Source organism: Apium graveolens, chromosome 6, assembly GCF_009905375.1.
Source record: "Apium graveolens cultivar Ventura chromosome 6, ASM990537v1, whole genome shotgun sequence".
In the NCBI taxonomy this organism is placed as follows: Eukaryota; Viridiplantae; Streptophyta; class Magnoliopsida; order Apiales; family Apiaceae; genus Apium; species Apium graveolens.
Window position 1 is genome coordinate 21,414,348 of NC_133652.1, and position 25,553 is coordinate 21,439,900.

A 25,553-nucleotide genomic window follows, 5' to 3' on the forward strand; every position below is an offset into this window, starting at 1 on the left:
TTATAACTATTATTTGAATTTAAGTTTTCTTGAAATTTTATTTTTAACCTTAATAAATCTTCTCCTCCCTTATTCAATATTAACAAATACACAGATGTGGACATGTTAAGAGACACATGGTTGCATTTGATGTAGAAATCTTATCATACTTATTCATTTTAATTCATACCATTCATTCACGTTGTGGCATGTAAGAACGCATCCAAACACCAATATAAACCATGATTACATGTTTTATGAATACTATAAGCTAAATCATATACACACACAGAGACATTCATGCTTAATACATACTTTTTTCAGTTATTTTAATATTAAGTGAATCTAAATATTAGTAAAAATGTGATTTACGGTATATATCATCAAATCGTGTGATAAATTATCATAGAAAAGGTGTGACGAAAATCATTGATTTGTATGACAAACAATTATATTTTTGTAATAAGAACGTAATAAGCATTTAATTGTTTTGCCACTTATTTATAAAATAAAAGAAAATAACCAATATTCTCATTTTTTGATATACTTTGACTCAATATATATATTGTCGGTTTGTTGGTCATAAATACCCGTATAAAGCTCTAACAACAATAGCGTATTTAATTTATGTTAACATATACAGAAATATGCACTCATATCTCCCCTCAACCTCGTACCTTTACTTTTTGCATCGGAACCGTCTTTAACGACCTTTGTCACAGGTGGTTCATTCTATCTTCTCTTTTTTTTCATATTTAGGCTTAAATTTATTAACTCTTTTTTACGAGTTATTGAATGAATTACGAGTCATTGAATGAACTGAGTCAAATTTAACCTCAATTATCACAATTAATTCAACATCAATTATCATAATTAATTCTCCACTATCTTCAGTTGATGTTATTCATTTTAACATTTTCTTATACTCATAATTTTGTTGGATGATTTAAGTATTCAAATGAAATACAAAATTGTCATTTAAAATAGTGAAAAATAGAAGGATTGCTTTCAAGGATGTTTTAGTAACTAAATAAAATTGATATACATAATCTTCCGGTTTATTACAAGAAAAGAATTATACAAAGATCAGAAGCAAACATATGTATCTACTAGTAACTCTTTGTGCAGTGTGTACTAGGGTGCAACAAATTGAAACTAATTACAAGCCTAATTTTTTCTGGCCTATTTTTCTCGGATATTTATAAATCTATAAACAGTTTTGAACTCTTGATTTCTAGTGATAAAGAGGATACATCAAGAAATAGCCTAGTTGTTAATGTGTTTTGGACGGAAGCTTGTGGCACAACTATCTCTTCCCTTACAAACCCCATGGTGAGGAAAAGTATGTAGTAAAGAAATTAAAATATCAGAGGTCCTCTTCGTCCGGGCTACCCAAACCATCTATTTACAAGGAAATCATGATCTCATCTGAGGATAATTAGCAAACATGAATTGAGATCAATGTCAGATACATGCCAGCATCTCGGCATCTTTTAATTCACTCTGGAAGCCTTCAAGGAATGTTTTAGTAACTACATCCACGTTGACGTATACAAACAGTGATCACTTGGCACTAGAAGATAGGAAACTGAAGCCTGAACTTTCACGAATAAGTGAAGGTGGTTCAATGTCTGCAATATCAATCTGAACCATTGATCTAGAGAGCTCATCAACTGAGAATGGTATGCTGCAGAATTCATAAAAAGTTAATTCCATAGTAATAATTATAACAACAGATGTTGGGCTTCTTCAATCACTTGCTTATTTCGTGCTGTGAACGTCGCAAATATATTATATTTGGTATTCTTTTGGCAAATAAAATCGTAATTATAATGTTAAAAGTAGATAACAATATATTCTATAGAGTATACACTATTTGAATGGTGCATTTACTTAGCAGTGACCTGTGTTAATATTTATAAATATGTATACATTATATTTATTTATACATGGTTCATCTAAATAAGGATTGATGAAAGAAAAATTTAATTAGATAAATATGAATTAAAAGACTTGTGAGTCGCCAAAAACCATTTCCTCGCAGTAATAATATTATTAAGTGAAATGATACATAATTAATGAATCGTGAATATGGTGAAATTACTCGTTATTACTAGATGATGAGAAATGGAGATAAAAGTTCTACTATTCCTAACCTTGAATCATCATCCAACAAAAAAGAACTGCTGACTGCATTATTTGAGTCTTCGGCCATCAAAGTCCTCATGCTAGATATTACCTGTCAATCAGAATAATCAAGTTGCGACTTGCAAGGCACAGCTTAGACGCATAGGTTCCTTATAAGTCATAGTTCATGCATTTACAAGAAGGCTTGTCATGAAAGATAAGCAATGCCAAGGCAAAGGGTATCAGCAATTATGGCAGGGACTCATGTAGTCATAGAAAATCAGCGACTAGTGTCCTCTGCTTCCTTTCAAACCAGAAAAGCATAATACACAACATGCCCGAAAACAAGGAGGCTGGCTCTGGGTTATAATGCTTCAAATATGTAATTATTTAATGCTATGCAAAAATTAGATTGTAAAAGAACAAGTAGATAGAAACATGATAGAAACTTACATCAGGTGAAAGACTCTGTGTGCTATATTTGTCATCCCAGTACATGGTGCTAATTCTGTAGAGCTGCTGCATACTAAGCACCTAAAGAAAATTAAACTTCAGCCTCTGGTGATCATGCAGAGATCTAATTAGCTGCTACACCTAACTTATTCAAAATTTACTTACCGGGCACAACTCATTACTTATTTCATCCAACGTCTTCTGTGGCTTCTGATGTATGACCTATATTATGATATAAAATCATGCCACATTAATAGGGCATCCACCAACTTCTTCTATACAATTGTAGATATATTAATCAAGTTTCTCATTGTCTGGATTTTATTTTTACTAAAGCCAAAAATATCATCCTTTTCTGAATTTCGGGATTATTACCCAAAGAGCATTCTGTCTACAGAAGAGGCCATACTGATTTATAATGGGGAGAGAAAACAATTGAAGGCTAAGATATGATTATGAGAAGAAGAGATTGTGTTAGATTGTAAGATGACACTGCATATGGTAGAGATCCTTTACCAGAAACCCAATAGCCTGTCTTATATGCTTTAGCTCATCCCATGCTGAACCTGCATACTATTGTGTGACTCTTTCATCAGACAGGATAACAAAGAAAGAGAATTTAACAAGAGAGCAACATGGAAAACATGATTACCTCATCAGTTGCATTGTAGCACCAACGTTCCAGTTCAGCTAACCCAGACCTGACATACTCACCATTGCTAAATGAGCAGCATTCTCGTCTTAGAAGAAGGCTGCAACCAGAAAAAAAGAATTAAACATATATATACGTATATATATATATATTTATATATAACATTCAGAAAAACATATATACGTATATATATATATGTGTGTGTGTGTGTGTGTATAATCTACAGAGAAAACATTCAGAAATGTGAACATATAACAAAATGTTACTAGACAGAGGACCTGTTAAATAACTGCACATTGATGAAAGAAAATATATGTGTAATCACTTTACGAACTATGTATGAGGGTACCTGAGAAAGAAAAAGTAAGAATCTGAGCGCATATGTATCAACGTAAACTTGTTGCATAAAATAGATACATCAACTTCCATTAAGTGTTGATACTTGATACTCAGCAGGAAAACATAAGTTCTGATCTATCAATATGGAAGAACCGCACATAGAAAAACACAGAAGAATAGGTATTCCTTACATGATTAGATTTAAGCATATTTAAGAAATTCTCAAATCGCTTTGCAATGCCTTGCCAGTGAGAAACCAAAATCTCTTGAGCAGCAGCATTTGCAAGTGTACGAGCAGTCCCCTTGAGTAGGTTTGTTCTGGATATTCTTGGAGCCTACACTTCCATAAAAGCATAAAATGTGAAGTGTAAGTTTCAGTTCTTTACTGTTAGTTTCTCATAAGAGATAATTGCAATTTCAACGTACAAGAAAAATAAAAGAAACGGTTACTACTTTTTGGCAGACACAGATGTTTGATTCTCTGATTGAGCAAAATGCTAACAGCTATAGATTCTGTATCACATGCCAAATGCTAACAATTACTTCGTTCATTGTTCCCCCAATTCTAAAATAGAGAGGAATTAACTCAGGAGCTACAGAATCAACTAATTAGTTATCTTACAGAGAAAAATATAACAAAAAAGTTGTCCTATTTCATCGCCATTAATTATAATAACTAGAATGTTGGGAACTCGTTATCCTCATTTTTACTTAAATGGAGCTGAGATGAGAATTTATTTCAAAGCTTTAACATAATACCTGAATGCACAAGCCAAGCAAAGGAGAAATCTCTTTCTTTAGATTATCACGGATCATGCCATATATCTTTTCCACACATGCTGTAAGTTGCTGTTTGAAGAGCAAAGCAGGATATTTGGCTTCAACCTGATGCAAGGTATCCAGTTCAGTAGCCAGGTCAACGCTTGAAAAAGAAAGGCTACTGCTTAGTGGAATTCCACGAAAGCTCTGAAGAAATAAACAAAGTTATCTCAAGGTCTTCAGAATAACATAATTTCTGAAATAAATACGAAATTTATTTTATCTCATTATGACCTTTGTCATTCTCCCAAATAAAGACGGTGATCGCCTATATTTTGGGGCCAACCCAGCAGCAACACTAGCTTTCAGTGTGCGTTGCAGTAGAAGCAACAGAGTTGATGCATTGGACATCCAATAGGCTAGGGTTTCATTACTCTCTGCAGCCTACAATTCACATAATTGTAATCAAATTTTAAATGAGTACATGATGCTGGCATAAACTTAACACTGTAGCACAAAAGCATAATTTAATAATCCATATACCTCAATGGCCTGAGTTATTGTTTGTATGATCCGCTCAAAAATGGTAGTTTTTTCAACTTCAAAGGATCCCCAATGCTTTAGACATTTGTATATGATGCAGGCAGCAACAGGCCTGCCCTTAGAATATCCTAGGTCTTGGGAGATGCACCTGATGAGCAGGTCCTGATACTCCTGCTCTTTCTCATTATTTGCTTTCTTGGGAGTGTCCTCTACATTCGCCTGTTCCCTCAGTTCTTGTATTGAAGGACTCAGGGCATCCTATTACAGAATAATTTGCAATTAAAGAATTAATATTAACCCCAAAAACTAGATAATAATATAATTATACTGTACTTTAAGTAAATTATACTTACTAATGCTTTTAGGGTTTCACCCCTCTGCCAGTAACGAAGGAAAGTGAAAAGAGAGAAAATGTTAGTACTACAGAGGAAACAATTGTTGAACGAATATAAACCTCTTCTTTAGGATCACCTGAATAACTGATCTTGAACGTCCTGATAGGAGCTTATGACTTTGACCCATTTGCAAGACCTGCTGACGGAGAGCCTTATTTTCTGCCTCTAAATCTGCCAGGACCTTATTATTTTGCGCCGTGGATAGAGCTTGCTGACGGAAAACTTTATCTTCTGACTCTCTGTCAGTAAGCTTCTCTTCAAGCCTATTAAAAAATTAGTTTCATCCACTGCAACTTATACTATGGACATCTTACACGGAAATCTTATAAAAACAATGATAAGCAAAGGGGAACATCTAGGTAGCTAACTACTTTTACTTAAAGTAAATTTAGGATATTTCTAAAAGTACTATTGATGTGGGTGAAACAAAATATATCTTCTTCAAATGATAAAATACACAAGACTGGTCTAAGTAAAAATTAACTTAGACATCAGGCTAAAACATATTATTTACTCTAAGATAAATAAGCTAGTTTTCATAGTGTAGACTACAACATATGAGTTAAAATTCCAAAATATTGGATAGTAAACATGAAATAATTTCTGTCAATAGCCCAAGTTTTTTGTTCAGCCTTATGCATAGCTGATAAAGTTATTTTGATAGATGACCCGTCTTTTAACCTTAACGTCTGCCTAATACTTTGATCATACTTTCTTAGCATCAGTTGATGGGTACACTGAGATCTAAAAAATATAAAAAACTGAAATCATTACTGATTAGGTCAATCTCCAGTAAACATGAACTTCCCCTGCTTAGTTACAAGTTACAACCTAATCTGCGATGTCTATAACTATTTGGCTTCTACAAGGCTTTGACATAATTGTTTGTCCTGTCCTTTAAGACCTTGCAAACCAATTTTTAGAAATATAATCTGGAGCATATCTTCCGCTGTACTACCAATACATGCATTTGAATGAGAAAAGATAATGGTAGAAAATATAGTGAAATAAAACTTAAATTTATAGTGTACATATAAGAGAGTTGGAAGATAGAAGACTTACTTAAAGATCAAGAAATTGAAGCATCTAAACCTGACAAATGGAATCAAATGATGCTGCTTAATGTGAAACTTTCACTGGTACTGGGAGTAAGAGGGATGAAACCTTTCTTGTGTGGGCACCGACTTTAGAACTAACCAAAATATTTGTTCAAGTGAAGGAGAAACATTTATGACATACCGAACTACAGATTCTCTTCAGATGTCCCAAATATTTAGAAATACAAGGACAAGAAATGAAGTTTAGAAGACAAAAATGGAACCTCAATTTCGTATGCTAACACATATATCAACGTTTCATCTTTTTACAATCGATATCTTGGAAAACTTCACGAATTTCTTTCATCTATTTTCAATTGAATCCATAATCACTCGCGTAGAAACCATCAGTCTACTGAATAAACAAAGAACTACGCAGAAAGTTGAAAGAAGACACAATGAGTATGCACTCAAAGATACAGATGTCTGAGGTGAAGAAGAACCAGGAATATACACACTTACCAAGATCAAATAGTTAAAGGATGAAACTTTGAGGGGAATCTTATGATGATGCTCTATGCGGCCCTTCCACTGGTACTGATGTCGGAGGGGGAATATATACTCTTTCAATGATGACCAACTTTTATAGATGGTCTATGAAGTATTGTTGACAAAACACACATGCAAAACTGTTTTTAAGTAAACAACATTAATTTGTGTCCCAATGATAGAAAATTTCAAGATGTGGACAACTGAAAGACACCCTCAGAACCTAAATGCCCAACACTTAACCTGATAATAAATATATAATGTGTTTATATATATATATATAATAAATATATAATGATAATAAATGATAGCTTGCTATATGTGTTCAGTGGACACCAAAAAATATATAATGACATCAGACAGAGTTATAGCAACACAGAAAATTTTAATTTGTATATCCAGGATAAAAAAGATTAAACCAGTAAACAGTATTTATATGTTATTTCCACATTAAATAACATCTCACCATATTAAACACAAGTATAACTAGGTAAAGCCCCTCTGATGTCCTAAAATATCTTGCATACCCTCCTCCATTCCCAAAATAAGTATTCGCTTTTCAATTTCATAAAAATATTTCAAAATTAAAAACAAACTAAGAGAAAAACAAGGTTCTAGGTTTTTCCTTGACGTAGATGTGGTTCATATCATTAACTTGTTATGGAAGCTGAATATCTTTATTAACATGTAAACAGACCTTATTCTAGTAGATATGTTTTGAAGGGCATTCACTCTGCCTGCTCAACTACAAATTTCACAACTCACAATGGGACAAAGTGGAGCTTTACACATTTAACAAGAAATACTAGATTTGGCAAAATGGAAGATCTGAAACCCAGATTGCAGAGTATCAATAACCAAAATTTTGTTTGATCCACATTTTATATGCAAAAGAACAATGAGCAAATGTTGGGTGGGTTGAGTTGTCTATAAATTGTGCCAAATGCCCAGAGTTAACTAATATAATGATCTAGCTAAGATAAAACAAATGCAGGTATAAAACAAATTGATAGATCAAGTTCCATCAGAAGAAATCATCGAAGGCCCCCTCCTTGTCACTTTCCCAGTTTTCAGATCCTGCACAACGCAACCATCGAGTAAAAGAAGATATATGATAAAGTTCCTTTAAACCCAACTTGCCAAAATAAAAACTAAAATGAATTGTTGAAGTTATGGGATGATGGAGAAACTGAGACAAAATGATACAAGTGGCTGAATTATGAAGTTTCTCAATCCTGGAAGTTAGTATTAAATTCATTGCTCATATCAGGCTTTCAAGTTCAGTAGCCATCAACTTCGCAACTCACGTACTAACTAATGACTAGCAAGATGGTCTAAGTGCAGACAGGAAGACTCTGGGAAAACTAGACTGACCTGATACTTCAGCGGCTGAAAGATCCTGAACTATCGGATGAAAAGCACCAGGATTGAGGGAATTTGGGTTTGCTGGAGTTGAAACGGGAGCTGGGAAGGTGAATTCGGAGTCAGTGGATGTATTGGAGAAAGTAGATGTACCATCATCTTGACTGTCTTTACGTAAGAGTCCTGAAGTTGAACTCAAACTGGACGAGGAACGCACTATCATTTTCAGCTCTGAAACTTGACTGGACATGCTGTTTATCATCCTGAGGCACACTAGATCATATCTGCTATATCAGTCAAATACTATATAGGAATCTAAATTTATATAGTAGCTCTAGTAACAGCAACCTTTTTTTATAAAGTGGTGTAAAAGTTTTAAATCAATAAACTGCGATCAATTTCCTCAACATCTCCTCCTTCCATAACTATTTTCTTTTTCTCTACTTTTATTACTCACATTTCATAGACTCGCATATAAAAAATTTGATAACAGTCGGTTACTTTTTATTAAAAGTGAAGTTTTGGATAGGTCGGAAACTTAACGAGCTTTATCATCTTATTCGTTATGACTACATTTTTTTTAATAAAATGTCACTTTTAAAGGCTTCAATGCTGCTGCAAACCAAATATTTTCACAGAAAGATCTCCAGCTAGTCCCACATATATTGGTATGACCGTGGCCGCTAAGTTGCAAGAGCAATAACCCATGTTAAGGAAATGCCTATATGGCTAGACTATAAGGCACTTGCCTAGATAAATGTTGGCTTTTACGGCAAACAACTGATTAATATATATATCTAATATTTGTACCCTCAGATTAATAATATAAAATTAAATGTACATTGCATCAGCCACCAAAACTTTTTCTAATATAGTGTGTGTGTGTGTGTGTGTGTGTTTGTATCACGTTTACTATAAATAGTACATAGAGTCCACTAATCAAATATATCTTTATATAAATATATATAATTTATTAAACATTTGACACAAAAAATTTACAATTTCATAACTTTGTAATATACAGGTCAACGCAATAATTTGCATAGTACTAATCAAGTGTAAGAATAAGTTACAATATTACCCAAATTAGTATATTCAATATTAGCTGAGTCAATGTTATATAAGTCGAGTATGAGAGAAGTCAAAGCAATATGACTGAGTTTTTTATAAATACAGCTTGTACTTTTAGTTCATTATACTTATAAAGGTAAGGAAATGAAAGTATTTCCACCATCCCTCATTTATCTCTCAATACCTTCTTCTTCCATATACTTTGTCCTTTCCAGAGTTCTAGGCTATTTGTCACCTCTCTCTACCTGTTTCTCTCAGTAAGCCCTATAAACTCAACCTATTTCATCCCTGATCTATTTTCATTCGCTCAATTCTCTCTAATTCTCCCTTCTCAATCTCCAGTTCCTGAGACATTTAAATTTATACAAATCTCCTATTATGCAAAGAACCAATTATATTTGAATCTTATAAATATTGATTCTTGCTTTAACAACTTGCATTTGTTTGTTTAATTTTAGCAAGCAAGTATTTGTTTGGTTTTACTTAATGATATAAAAGATGATGTGCATGCTGTCTTACACGCCAAAGTAGTCTAAAATTTGCCACGCACTCCCGTCTAAAATTGTACTATACCAGCACTACTATGTTAAAGAACCTGAAGCTTTCAAAAAAAAATTAAAGAACCTGAAACATATGAAAATGCCAAAAGTAAAAAAAAAAATTCCAGCTGAGGAAACCAGAAGTTAAACAATACCATAATCCCCTAAATGGGCCTAGTACTACAAAAGAATTCCAGTAGCCAATAAGGCACAGAAGAAACAAAACTGAAACAATTTAAGAGAAAACAAGTACTCCCTACTACCTTTATATGCATTGCACCTCCCCCGCAAAACAAAATCCTAAATACACACACAAACACTTTAGGTTCAGCAGACGGGCAGACAATAAACACTCCAAATTTAAGAGGGGTTAAGTGTGCTACTTTGAAAAGCTAAGGTTATGAGTTAAAGCCCCAAAATATTGATCAGTTACACCAATATATAATAACATAGAATACAAAATCTGTTACTCTATCTGAAGGCTGACACATGAAATCTATGTAGCACGAATAAACAAAAACGAACAAAAAAATTAGGATTGTGATACTGGAACTTAGTATGAAAGTTATCAGAATAAACCTTGATTCTTACGATTTTTGTAATAATACTACCTGTTCAAAGATTCCTGAAGCTGGTGAATTTTCACTTCAGTTTCTTGTAACTTTTGGCTCTTCGCTTCACTCGATTGCACAGCCTCGTAATACTTTCTTTCAAACTCATCAGCTCGATCCTTGTCCGAGTGACGTGATGCCTGTAAAAGAAAGGTGCAATTAGATATCGGTGAGGGCATTGCAAAAATATGAAGAAAAATTATTAATTGATTGAACAACAGAATAACTAATATCTCTATCTTGATGATCAACAAGTCCTCTAATGTCGATTCTACTGTAGGGCTAGGTCTTCCATATGCTAAAAATTTCAACAAGTCCGCGACCTTAAAATGGGTAGAGGTCCTGTGTACCTAAAGTAAAATTAGTTGGATACTAACATGACGACAACAATATTAATGTTTTTGTAAGTAGTTGTCACACCGCAATTATTTCTGGCTTAACCACTGGAGGGCGCCACAGTGTTGAGCACCAAGGCATCAGAGGCCCTTGGGTCGCTTGGGTACCAAGAGTAAACTGGGCTTTGGATTTCAGAACATTTTAAAGAAATCCGAACCTTTCTGAAGCAATCTGGAATATAGTAGAATGCAGGGAACCAATCTAGGAGGCACTTCTACAATGCAGAGGCAACTAGAAGATCTTAGAACATAGAGGAGCCTTATCTCCTGAGAACTCTTGTATACAAATTGTAAATTCTAGATACGGTGTGATCTAGAATCATATTATGTAATATACTTGTGGATAGTCTTATTGTAGAGTGTAAATACTGAACTCTAAAAAATTTGTTGTGCAAATCAAATTCTTATTCTTGACCCACGATTTTAATAATGGTTAAATAAATTGTGCATGTGGAAATTTGTAGATACATATACACGAACTGTCCATGGTTTTTATCTCTTTCCAATACTCTTCTCTTTACAACTATTCCCATATGCAATAGGAAAGTAAAATCTCCATTCAGATGTAAATTTCTAATATTCTACTACCCAACAACATGCATAGTGCTAAGGTGAAAACGGGTCACCGCTATAAATATATATTACCTTCAAAGACTCCAGCTCTGCACTTAATTTTTCAACTTTTTTAGAATTTTCGACAGGAATCGGGGTTTCTTTAACAGTAGCAGATGCCTCTTCACTTGCTCGCTGTACATTTTCACGTTCCCTCTGTGCATTTTCACGTTCCTTGACAAGCAATGCATTTGTTTCTTCATATTTGTTTTGCAGGGATTTCAACATATCCTGCAACTTTGCTATCTCCCGCCCTTTCTCTTCTTCTAAATCAGTCTGCATAATGTAATATATATATGTGGTGGATAATCTTATCGTAGAGTGTAAATACTGAACGCTAAAGAATTGGTTGTGCAAATCAAATTCTCATTCTTGACCCACAATTTTAATAGTGGCTAAATAAATCGTGCATGTAGAAATTTTATACATATACACAAACTGTCCATGGTTTTTATCTCTTTCGAATACTCTTCTCATTACAACTATTCCTATATACGTTAAAGTACAATCTCCATTCAGATGTAAACATATAATATTCTAATACACAACATGCATATTGCTACGTAAACACTTCACCGGTATAAATATATATTACCTTCAACATTTCCACCTCTGCACTTGATTCTTCAACTTTTTTAGAATATTCAATAGGAACTGGGGTTTCTTTAACAGTAGCAGATGCCTCTTCACTTGCTCTCTGTACATATTCACGTTCCTTCTGTGCATTTTCACGTTCCTTGACAAGCAATGCATTTGTTTCATCAAATTTAATTTGCAGGGCTTTCAATGAATCCTGCAACTTTGCTATCTCCCACCCTTTCTCTTCTTCTAAATCAGTCTGCATAATGTAAGAAATATACTTGGTGGATAATCTTATTGTAGAGTGTAAATACTGAACTCTAAAGAATTTTTTGTGTAAATCAAATTCTTAATCTTGACCCATGATTTTAATAATGGCTGAATAAATTGAGAATGTAGAAATTTGTAGATGCATCTACACAAACTGTTCATGGTTTTTATCTCTTTCGAATACTATTCTCCTTGCAACTCTTTCTATATAAGGTAAGAAAGTACAATCTCCATTCAGATGTAAACATCTAATATTCTAATTCACAACATGCATAGTGCTTAGGTGAACACCGGTCACCGGTATAAATATAAATTACCTTCAACGTTTGCACCTCTGCACTTGATTCTTCAACTTTTTTAGAATCTTCGATAGAAACTGGGGTTTCTTTAACAGTAGCATATGCCTCTTCACTTGCTCTCTGTACATTTTCACGTTCCTTCTGTGCATTTTCACGTTCCTTGATAAGCAATGCATTTGTTTCGTCAAATTTGCTTTGCAGGGCTTTCAACGAATCCTGCAACTTTGCTATCTCCTGCCCTTTCTGTTCTTCTAAATCAGTCTGCATGTATGACTTTAAACTTTAGCCACTGTGAACCATGCAAACATAGAGCATAAACTTTTTGAGATTTATTTGGAAGAAAGAATCTGTTTCCCAAGGTTGCTTCTGACAAGAGCATGAGGACTCGGGCACAGTTCATCTCATGTGACAGATACAATAAAGAACTCACCAAACTTTTATGTCGGGAAATAGATGATCTCTTTCTTATTGTAATACAGTTGTCACAATCATAATGATAAGCATATTTAAGTTAACCGAATTTTAAGGTTCGATAAATTACTTCTATGAAAATAAGTGAAATGACATGATAATATAGGAAAAGTATTTGTATCGAAATGAAAGGATAAATAAACGGATAAGGTAAAATAAGGGAAGGGAACTAGACTATTAAAGTGTTATCAAAGGGCAAGATAAAATAAGTCCACTTATTACCCTTAGACGTATTTCCGACTGCAAACTTAATTTAAGGTCTTCCACTTGTTTTTGAAGTTTATCCTTTGCTTCTTTGAGTGCACCGCTTTCCCTTGCTTCCTATATAAAAAGAAGGCACATCGCTTTAGGAAAGAATAAATGAAACTTAGGGAATCTTATAAAGTCAAAAGTAGTTTCACGTGTGGTAACAAAATTATGCAAGGAGCTTAACCTTTCCCAACCCATTCTCTGAACTCTCCTAAAACCTCAAGGTGATAAGATCTCAAACTTATAACATCATGCACAAAACAATATTACATGAATACGTGTATAATTAAATTTATTGTAAACCAAGCGAGAACTCTCTCAGCCTTATTTTTGACAAATAAACTCGGTAAAATGTCTATATAATATACCAAATGAAACGTATCCAATATTTCCAACTCCTACAATGGGTCTAGGGACAGTAAGATGTATGTTGACCTTACCTCGAGTAGAGAAGTTGTTTCCAAAGTATGTATAACATATATAAATAACAAGTGACCAATTACAGTTGTGATGCTCCCCCCCGGGTCATAGTATATCATCATCTGGCAACTCGAATTTAGTTAATTAAAAAAGCAAACTAACCCCTACCACAACCACTAATATTTGTTATTTTTATTCTTTTCATGCCAAATGGGAAAGAAGAAAGAGAGTGTAAAATGACATAAACTATAAGTTACATAGGAAAAATAAAGGAAATCCCATACTCCCACTGTCCTACATTAGGTGGTCGAATTTCTTATATATGTATATTATTTACTTCCAAATTTATTCACTAACATTAATGATCATCTTTCCATTTTTCAGAACCCACAACGTTGCTACATGTTCCAACAACATTAAATACTTCCAATATATAAATCTTTTTCCAGAACTATAGCATTACACTTCCACCGCATACACTTCATCTTAATAACGATATTACAGAAACAATACAATATCAACTACTATTAAAATTGTAAAACAGACATATTCTCGAAAGTTCTGAAAAGGATTGTAGGACACTTGAATTGGGGTGGTGATTTTTAAGTGTCCATATTACAGTGAGTACCTTGTAATCAACAACCAAGTTTCAGATTGACAACATATTGAAGATGGCTATCTTGTACTAACGCATGTTTACAACACAAAGACCTACCATTTTTAGTTTGCGAAGCTCCTGTTTTGCAACTCTTACCCTCCATCTGCATTGTGTGAAAATGGATGCCCTAATCAACTTCCTATAGTAAGCAAAATCTCTATGACCGCGCCAACGTGACTGCAGATAGAGTATTAATGAATAACAGAATAAGGATCGCATTAACCCGAAAATCTCAACACAGCAACTATATACTAACTTGTATCAAAATTGATGCCTTCGTTTGTCTCCTATATTTAAACTCTTTGCGCGCAGCCGTTGCCCGTAAACTTGTTTGGATGAGCACAACAGAATATCGAAGTTTGTTGAACGCTCTCCTTGCTGAGGTCCCCCGCCTCTTCGTCTGAATTTTCAGAGATGCTGCTTCTTTCTTCAAATTACCATACATTTGCAAAGCAATGCTTCCTATTATTCATAATCATAGATAAATAGATTAAGATATATAATGAACAATTAATAAGGAATTTAACATAATATGATACCAATGTAATGGGTCCTGCGCTAGCTGTTGTGATGTCATTCTAAAAAATGTATGGGAAGTGAACAGTGTTTAGACACACCTCTACAGAAAGACTGCAAAGCAACAGATGCAAACACTATAGCACGAAAAAATTTCCGAGTAAGATAAGCTCTCATCTTTCTTTGAATGACCTTGGCTGAACTGCTGAGCTTTAGTGCTCTCCGTGCATCAAGATCGGCCATCTGACCAGCTCTTAGGAAAATTTTTGTTTTTCCAGTCTGCAATTTAAATACACATGACAGAAAAGAGAAATTAAAAGAACTCAATGAGAAGATTGGAAGATAATATTTTGGTTCTATCTGTAGATCAGTAGTAGATGAGTGCCATTATAATCAAACTTCAAAGAAGTTAAGTCAGAGATGATCAATATTAAAACATTTTGCCTGCAGTGATGGCCATCGAGTTATGGAAGTTATATTAGACGACCAACTATCTCAAAAGGTTAAGTAAAGGATAACCCGCCAAATGTATCATATAGTATTAAAATTAAATTCATCATATAGTATAAATTCCCTCACCTCAAATCCCAATAAGGGTAAGAGTGGATGAACAATGACCCACTAGTAGCCTAAAAGAAAGTGTCTACATAATTTGGGAGTGCCTGGGATTTATATTCAAGAATCTGGGTGAACCAAACTTCAATACCCGCTTAACTGACTAACTACCCACTAAATGATCACATATCAATAAATTTGAGGTTCAATTAAATTATATGTTCTATGTTACTTTTCCCTTTATGTTCTTAGGTCGATGTTTTTAACAAGCCCAGAGTAAATTTACAGCTTGAGGGAGACAGGGTTTGTAGATATTATAGATAATTAGGACCTCAGAGTATGATGGGATGCATGCTCGGGTGACTCAAATCATGAGGTGGTTCTAACAATTAGGAAATACAAGAATATCGGCTCTTTCCTGCGTATACTGTAAATCACAAAAAGGAACCGTCTTCCACTTTTATTCATCTACAGTTCTGGACTGACGCAATGCAATAAAGTAGGTATAGCTAGAACAAGCCTCAAAGAAGACTGCGAAGCGTATTATTCTGCTCAAGGAATACAGCTAAAGAATTAAACTAAACAAATTTAAACACGAATAGTAGAATTAAATTTTGACAAGTCAGTAACCAATCCTTATACCTGATATCCAGTAAGGCCAGCCTTCTCCAAAATCTTTTCACAAGCTGTCTTTTCATCAAGACTACACAAATACAATAAACACACAAAAGTAAGAATCTAGCACATATCAATCAGCTAAAAGTCCCAAGAAATAGAAGAAGAAAAAACTGTAAATTATACAATTAAAAAGGCTGCAGATCCCCGTCCCACATATCAACATATATCAGAAGTTACAATAGTGCAAATATGAAGAAAATACCAGCCCAAATGGGTGAACCATAAGACCACCACAAACCTCCAAAAGATCATAAAATTTTGTTGGTTAATTAGGTAATGGTTTACAGTCTTATATGCATTTAAAAATTTCCCACATCATGCAATGTGTGACGGGCTGTTACACTTTAGAACAGGGCTTATACTTACTTCCCATCCATAATTTCTGGAGCAAGGAAACTAAATCGACTTAGAAAATCAAAAAATGTCTTGCGAGTAGGATAGCCGGCACAACTGATTCTGATAGCCTCAAGAACACCCTGCATAAATTAAAAAATATAATGTTAACACCAAATGAAAAGCTAAGGGAAATGAAAATTTCTATACAACAACAAGAAGGTATCCATGTACTCACGCCACATCGTAGCTGTTGTATGATGTTGACATTCTCAAAAACAGCAGGTTTAAGGAGATTATTAGGCTTCACACATCTGATGTAATGAGGTTCTGTAGAATTAAGCGTTTCCATTAATTGTTGGAGTTGTGCCTGCAAAATTTTTTAGTAGTAACCGTTTTTACCTTTTTGCAAAAGGAAGGGCTTGAAATATTTCTATATTTCCAAATGTTTACAGTATCAATGAAAAAAAATAAAATCAGTCCATTGTGTTAATGACAAGAACCTTTTTATTTCTATACCTTGAACCGAGATCCTATAGATGAGAACTTGGAAGATTTTGATGATGACTTGGTTGTCTCTTCAGGAAGTGGTGGGAAAAGGCCAGCTACAAAAGAGCATTTGGAAGCACTCAACAAATCTTGATGTTCGGCCACAACATAGTCTTTGTTTTTGTCCAAAAATAGATCAGATTGATATTGGACCTAAAACCAACATGCAGCATGAAGCCATGTAATTTAGAAGACACCTCCATTTTGCAGCACTTAGTAAATATAGCAGTAAATGCTTATTACAGACCTCTCCAGCATAATGAGAAATAATAAAATCAGTCCGCGACAATTTTGGTTTGATAAAACGTTTGTTGGCTTTGAATGTCGCATAAAGCTTAGTTGAAAATGTCTCGTGAGTTGACTTTGGGAACATGCTGAAATAAAAACAAGCACAAGATAAACAATTAAGTCCGCAGTAGCAGGCAAATGCTCATAGTATTGTATGTGAAGACATCAGACTTGATCATGAAACACCCTTGAATACACAAATCTCAAATATTATGATGAGAAACATGATATTATTCATTATCCTACCAGGCTTCGTCAAGCAGAGCAACGATCCCTCCAGGTTTCTGCAAACGAAGTCAATAGAACCTTTGGTGAAACATTTACTGTAAGATCTATAATTAGCCGAACTAGTAACTGTTAAGTACTCTATATATTGAAGACATATCTCTGGACTCAAAATCGTACATCGTGAGTTATAATATTAGACCAAGAAAATCAATCACTTAGTGCATGACCCGTAGTCTGATTTTTGAATGAAATCATTACGCTCCTAAGTAGCGATAATTCAGCACCACCTATGTTCTATTTCAAAAAGGTTCACTTTGCATCTTTTAGCAACTCCCTTGATGAAGCATATTTAACCCTAAAAAAATGCCACTCCCCAAACAATAATGTAAGTATTTAGCAAAAGAACGATAATGCAATTATGGTTGAATAAAATAATTGAGTGAGCATATGATACGTGTAATACATATAACACTTTGACTTTGACTAATCTAAGATTTGGCGTATTATGATAAATGAGTTGTTTTCTAAACATATCCACACTCTCTAAATATAGTACACTTTGTAGCTTATAGGGATAAAAGTGAAAAAACTTAATTATAGTAAAAAATTCAGTGCAGTAATTGCATTTATTAATCAGCGTGAATTGGCATAGACCTTAAATTGACAACATTTTAGGTACAAAAGGGGTACTCAACAACAATACAAAAGAATATATATTATTAGTAGTGGATTTCCGGGACATCATAGGAAAGATAATTTCACTATATTTGTGAACGACAGGTCCGGATATAGTATTTTATTTGAGTATAGTAGCCCTGCCTAGATTCATGCTTTTAGACACTGCAAAATCAGATAAAAAATTATCTTCATCAACCAGTAAATTACACATTTTGACTTAATGCACCACACTGGCCACATGGCAGGTCCGTGCAGTGGACCTTTGGATGCCTAACATGCACTTGGCTCAAAAATGCACTCAGACTCAACAACAAAGATACTTCTTGATCAAAAGAGTCACTCTCTGTCCATCTCTCCGCTATTGTACTACCAAGCAACACTTCTGCTATTCCATAGCAGGCAGATCGACATTTATCAGGCGGAACTATATACGTTATTCGTCAAGCACTAAGCATGCTATCTACAGTCTAGTACACGGTATTTCTTGCTCATTAGCACTCTAACAGTTCGTCTTTCGTGTAGCAGAGAGGGTAGGCGAAGTTATATTCTCTCTTCCAGTAATGGGAAGTTGCTGAGATTGAACAGCATTTTAGTCCTCCAACATCGCTAATGACATCGAAGAAATAAGCTCTATCTTCTAGTCTTTCACTATATAGAACTGAATGTTTGTGTTGTACTTTACTATTGAAACTAGCTTTAGCCTGCAGATTATCAAAATTCAGGTCAATAACTAACCTAAAGGTTTACCTTTTCAATCAGATCTAGGACATCTTGGTTATCGACAAACTCTATGTAGCTCCAGTTGATCGCCTCTTTTGTATACTCTTCTTGTTCCATCTTGAACACATGCTGTTAAATCGCCAAATTATAATTAAAGTGTAAAAGCTGTCTTAGAATGGCGCACCAAAAATGACGAACTTATTACCTGGTTGAAATGTTGTTGCAGCTTCTCATTTGTATAATTAATGCAAAACTGCTCAAAACTGCACCAGACATATATAATCAGCCCAGATTAAAATGAGGCACTAGCAAAATCAATTTCAACCAGTCAAGACATGGAGGATGACCCAGTCAAGACATGGAGGATGAAGACATGGTCCATTCGTAATTTACAAAACATGGAAACAGAGGTTATGTGAGTCTCCCTTTGTGTGTCTTATAATAAAATATTGACTAGTACTGGATGTTATGAGCTCCTATGTGCTTACAATTTATAATGGAAGGTGGCTGTGAAAGAACTGTTTCATGTCGCACGCCTCAATATATTATATATGTATAATAACACATGGTACATTTCAATATTAGAGCATAAAACAGAAGTTACCAAACATACAAGTAGGAGAGAGATACTTAGAAGTATAATACAGGGTATGAGGAAATTGCAATTTGTGAAATTCTTCATGAAAATATATTAAACTTATTAATAAAATAAAAGTTAATAGAGTCCAAACTTTCTCTCTTGTAATGCAAACAGATCAACACGAACATGAGGATGGGGAACCATAGTGACATGAACACATTAAGATGTGTGTGTCTATTTGACCCCGGAATACCATTAATTCAATAACTAGACCGTGAAGGTCAGAAAAAAGACACTTTGGAACTGGTGAAATGACAATAACCTTTTGACTAAAGTAATAACATAGAAGACATGCATGCTTGTTTGTCCAGAAAACATGCTGAAATGTGGGAAAGAGATTCCAGTAGAAAATTTGATTAGTGAGCAACGATGACAGATGTGTAAAACTCACCAATAAAAAATAAGAAGCTACAGTCACCATCCCCAATTAATTAGTACGTCAGACATGATTTTCTCTTCTTACAAGTTCAAAACTAGAGTACAATGCCTTGAAGACATAGTAACAGAAACCAAAGAGATTACTATAGCATGAAACACATACTAGCATTACAATTCCATAGTACATATAATTCTTTTAAATCCTTAATATATATCAGCTTATACCTGTTACTCTTAAAGCTTTCAAAACCATAGATGTCAAGAACCCCAATAAGAGATTTTGAGTTAGGATCTTGCCCAATCGATTTGTTGATTTTATCTACCAACCTGCATTCATAAAAACCATGGACCCTTGAACATTAACATCATTAAAGGATCAAAAGCCAAAAAAGAAAAAAAATTAATGCTCCTGTCCATCACTCTAGGGGTAAAAGCTAACCATCAAAGCCAATTGGGCTCCCCATTCTTTTTTCCTTTTGGCAAAAGAAGTATTAATTTGGTATATTTTGTGCAAATAATCCCTTATGTTGCACCTCTCCCCAAAAAAAAGAAAAGGGGAGCCAAATAGACTCGTATCTTACCAGTCAAACAAGCGTGAATATAGTGTCTTGGCTAAGCCATCTCTTCCAACTGTTGCGGCCTCTGGATCGAGACTTCTTTTGATAACTTCTTCTGGTGTAACCATTACACGCTTCAGTAGTGCATCTTCCAACGCATGATGATCACACCTGAAAATATTATTTATTAATCCTCACAACCAAAATATACAAAAAAATCATATATATATATATATATTTAGAGAGAGAGAGAGAGAGCATGAATGCTTTATTCATACTTGAGAAGTTCTACTGTTGTTTGAAGGTGAAACTGGGAATTCTCATCTTTCAGAATTGATGAATCGATTTCTTTCCCTTTAGCAAATTCTATGTTTCCGATATGAAGAATGGCAGCAACGACTCTGAAAATTGCTTCCTGAATGGCGTGGAAGGGTGATTGCATAATCACTGTATACAGTGACATAGAAGTTAGGAGAGAGAATTTCTATAAAAAAAACTATACCTGTTCAACTTCACTGATGCCGACTACATCCATGGCTCTTCTAGTGGCGAGATATTCTTCAGAATCATTAACACCAACAAGTTCATAGCATTTTGATTGATTAAGATAGTGAAACGATTTAGGATCTCCCAGCTTATATTTCTTAACTTCCTGATACAAATTACAGGTTTTAATAAGTATGGAATATTAAGGACAGACTGAAGTAGAAAAGTAAACTTAATTAATATACCTCCGACGGTGCTGCACAAAGAAGGTAAAAACAGTGATAGTTGCGTTCAGGGTCTGAAATCTGGCATACGCGAGACCTCTCAAGAAGGTAAGTTCTAATAGCTGCTCCTGATATTTTCCCGTGTCTATCAAACTGAATTTCAACAAATTTGCCAAACCGACTGTCCGACATAACATAAGAGCAAGCAAGGAAAACAGCCATTAGGTTTCAATAACTAAAATGTTTTAGAATGAAAGAAACCACAAGCTCGCAGTACGGCCCCACCTCGAATTATTGTTTCTGACAGTTTTTGCATTTCCAAAAGCCTCGAGAACTGGATTAGACTGCATTTTCAGGGTTCAATAGTCAAGCTTAACATTTTAATTGAAAGCATAGAAAGCTAGTACCAAAGGAGGAAAGATTTACTGCAAATCAGTAAATTCTCTTCAAGTTGAAAAAAAAATTGGAAAGTAAAGCAACACAATTTGTAGCTCTACAAATTTTGAATATAATGTAATTTACGCTAGTAGTAGAATTGGTAAGAGAACAAAAGAATATATGCATAGATTTGGTGGTCTTTTATAGTATCAAGATAAAAATTTATGTCTATATTTTTCAATTTATTAAATATAAAAAGATAAAGAATGACAAATTTTTTATTTTTTTAATATTGATAAAATTTGATTCATTTTTTTCAATTTTTATGCATTCGCAAGATCATAACAGAAAATATTTAAAGGACTTCCATTAAAGTCAAACTCAACCTAACGGACGTGAAAGTTTTTTATGTTCAGTTACTAGATTGCAAGGTTTAATTGGCTGTGTTATGCATTCGAAAGTTTGTTGAGTTTGATGCTCCACTTACAGGTTGGACTTAGTTAAGTAATGAAAGTGACAGTTAACACGAAAGCTTTTTAAACAACTTTTGCCTTACCAAGTACATCCTAACTTGTATCTAAATTGATTTGTAGAGAGGATGCATCTCTTCGATCTTTTGTACCATTCCTGTCCTATTTAGTAAATCAAAATTTTTCTATTTATAACATTATGGTCCGCACGTCCGGTTTACATACTTGCGAAGAACTGGTATTACATATTTTCCCGCTACCAAGGACATAGTAAACATATTTGTGATTTCATTGTAGTCATTATGCAAACATGTTTTTCTTGCTTTTTATGCACATGGCTATTTCTTCTTCTTCTTGTTTTTTCACTATATTTTTCTCCTAGCACGTCATATAGTATTTACGAGTCAAACACAAATTTAAAGATATTTGGTACTTGTCTTAAAGGATAATTCAGATTACATAAATCTAGAATTAAAGTAGAGTTAGATTATAAATCTTACTTCTAAAACTTGTTGTTCGACTGTCCGTCCTTCAGTTTGTTTATGTCCACCCAAGTAGGCAAGGTAGTGCATAAGCATTTTAGTAGTTTCAGTTTTGCCAGCCCCACTTTCACCACTGACTAGAATTGAGTTGCTCTTTCCCTCATTAACCATTGCCCTAATTTATCTCAATCAAGTTAGTAACTTGAAGTTTATGACAATGAGGTTTCAATATAAGCAATGGACATAATACCTAAAAGCGACATCTGCAATTGCAAAAACATGAGGACTCAGTTCTCCAAATGGTGCTCCTTTGTATTGTTCCATCATGTAACCATCATACAAATGGTTCAACTTTTGGAATGGATTTATGGCGATAAGAATACTGCCGGTATAAGTCTGCCATAATGTGAGAGTAGGATACAATATTATGACAGAGCCGCCCATAGCTGCATTAGTTCAGTGCTTTCCCTCACCAGGTGAACATTAACTAGTTATGAAAATAATTGTTTATTAATATCCTTACATAGATTTCATTATGTTGATATCTAGTTGCCAAATTCTGCAGGACTCCAGGCTCATGAAGATATGATAGCTTTGTCATGTCATCAACTCCGACAGCGGGTGCATCTTCATCCTTCGGATAGATTGAAGATTTGTTCGCAACAACCTGAGAAGGAATAGAAATTTCCCAACTTATTTAGGATTATGAGATTTAAATAAAACAAATAATTCTCCCTAGTTCGTGATTTATTGCGTCTTAACTTGGGATTTAGCCAATTTTTCCATACACCTATTTAAAAAGTTCAAATGTCAGTTTTTACATACACCTATTAGTGGCCTTCATAATTTTTCGTATGTTATTTCATCCAATGTTTTTCTCTCAGACCCTCGCCCAACTTACTAAAACATCTATGCTAGGCACCATGCTTATGAACTTTGCACCCAAAAAAATCAACATATATCGGGGAAAAAACATTAAAAGCGGTATGTGGAGTGAATTCATTTGAGTAATTAGTAAATGTTGGATAATAAAATCTCAATTTTACCGTCTCCCCATTTGAAGTCTTTACTTCAATCTCTTGCCCTTTTACTTTTGTTACTTGCCCATCGATCCACACTGCCGTTGGGTCCTCAACCCAAACATGAGCACCAACAAGAAAATTCCCCGCGGTACCCTGTAAAAATTGAAATTATTGGAAAGCAACTAGTGGCGCATAATTATAGATCACCTGATTAAATACATTCTATTAAAAGTGTAATTGCATGAAATTTAAACACCCTACAATTTCATGATTGTTATGCACATAATTCATATAAAACTTGTACAACCCTACAATCAAATCATTAAACGTGTAATTGCATTCAAAACAAGTGTTAATATTGTACACTAGTCAAAATTTATAAAAAAATAATAATTAGTGACCAGCATTAAAATATTAAGACTAGTTTGGCCCGGCTAATTTGAAATTCTGGTTCTGTCACTAACAGCGGTAAATAGAATAGGGCATGTATTGTGTGTACCATTAAAATGATCCCATGGATGTGGAAATATTAGGTTGGATGACGTCCAATAATATAACTCCGATGACAAAAAAGTTGAGCCGGTAACGTAGAGGCGATAAGATGGTGGCCGGAAAAGAAGTAAGAGGTGGCGAATCGGCGGGAAGATACGAGAGAGAATGAAAGAAAGGATGGTGAGGAGAGAGAGAGGTGATTGAGGAGAAAGTGAGTGTGGAGTATGTGGTTGCGAGGGATAGAGGGACATAGTCATTTGCAACAAAATAGGATGACATGTATCTCTTTCTCTCTCTATCTCTCGCTCCTTCTCCACTGGTATTCGATTTTGGCGGGGAGGGTTATAAACGGTAAGAGGGCATCTAAAACTATTAGTTAGCAAAAGTTTATTGAACCCGTAATCATTTTTGCGTATTAGTTATAATTATTAGTTATATTTATAATATTATTTTTTTTATTAATTTTAATATATAAATAAAAAAGTTTAATTTTTTTCGAAAAGGAGTTTAGTTAATTATATTTTATATTAATGGAAATAAAATAATATATTCAATCAAAAGATATTTATTATAATATTATAACATTTTTATATTTATATCAATATTTTAAAATAAACATTATAAAATAAAATTTAGTAATTATTATGAACATTAATTACATATAAAATAAGATATATGACTAAAACATATATTAATATATTAGAATTTTTATAAATTTAGTTAACAATAAAATAATTTTATCACACTTAATATTACATATTATTATTTTTTTATAAATAAAATACAAGCAATACATCTATACATATAATTATTATTAAGATATATACACCACTTTCATATTATAATATTATATATATAAACCTTAAATATGTTATAAAAAATATAAATAATAAAATTTAAAATAAAATTTAGGTTATATTAGGGTTAATATGGGCAGGAAATGAGGTGAAGTATTATAGATTATGGCTGAATAATCAACAAATATCTAAATCTATGATATATCTAATACATCAACAGGGTTCGCTGAGCAAATTTAATCATAAATACAGTAATTAATATCTGTACATGATTTGTTTTAACCATTAATGTTCATTCATTATTATATAATTAATACCGATTCATTCATGTAATTTTTATTACCTCAATTAAAACATCATTAATATAACTCATTCATTATTATATATTTAATACGGATTTATTCATGTAATTTTTATTACCTCAATTAAAACATCATTAATATGCAAGTCATTAACAATAATTTCTTCATAAAATTTACATACTCTATTAAAAAAAATTAGTATACAAAATTTAAATGTTAACCCTTAAATAAGAATTCATATAATACATAATTGACTTACTAATATTGATTAGTTGTTGCATACTTAGTATATATATTTATTTATAACTAATTATTATAGAGATACATGCATGCATCATATAATACATAAGTTATCTCATAAGTGACTTACTAATATCGATTAATTATTGCATACATAATATATATATATAT

The 25,553-nt window shown here is 33.6% G+C and overlaps 1 protein-coding gene across 1 annotated transcript; it reads right to left on the reverse strand.

Moving 5' to 3' along the window:
• Positions 1–996: 996 nt before the first annotated feature.
• On the reverse strand, positions 997–24,361 carry LOC141666797 (myosin-9-like). The gene is made up of 40 exons (XM_074472993.1): positions 24,051–24,361; positions 23,576–23,704; positions 23,053–23,196; positions 22,780–22,925; positions 22,548–22,704; positions 21,485–21,543; positions 21,221–21,380; positions 20,992–21,141; positions 20,768–20,904; positions 20,514–20,660; positions 20,158–20,259; positions 19,120–19,177; positions 18,942–19,043; positions 17,535–17,572; positions 17,248–17,374; positions 16,971–17,153; positions 16,690–16,821; positions 16,485–16,594; positions 16,083–16,143; positions 14,987–15,164; positions 14,626–14,831; positions 14,427–14,546; positions 13,265–13,363; positions 12,590–12,832; positions 12,019–12,261; positions 11,457–11,699; positions 10,417–10,556; positions 5,324–5,510; positions 5,206–5,229; positions 4,853–5,110; positions 4,604–4,753; positions 4,310–4,516; positions 3,742–3,885; positions 3,490–3,560; positions 3,212–3,311; positions 3,076–3,132; positions 2,725–2,781; positions 2,560–2,640; positions 2,136–2,218; positions 997–1,666 (listed from the first exon to the last, which is right to left on the reverse strand). Exons 1-40 carry the CDS (start codon positions 24,051–24,053, stop codon positions 1,543–1,545), a joined length of 5,160 nt encoding a protein of 1,719 aa, XP_074329094.1. The 5' UTR covers positions 24,054–24,361; the 3' UTR covers positions 997–1,542.
• Between the last annotated feature and the right edge of the window lie 1,192 nt (positions 24,362–25,553).

What these genes read in the sequence shown, in the direction of transcription:
- LOC141666797 (XM_074472993.1), bottom strand. An exon ending in ATTGCAGATGTCGCTTTTAG is followed by an intron (nt 22,705 to 22,779) that starts GTATTATGTCCA and finishes GAGATAAATTAG; the next exon opens with GGCAATGGTTAATGAGGGAA. An exon ending in CAGAGGTGCAAACGTTGAAG is followed by an intron (nt 12,262 to 12,589) that starts GTAATTTATATT and finishes TACATTATGCAG; the next exon opens with ACTGATTTAGAAGAAGAGAA.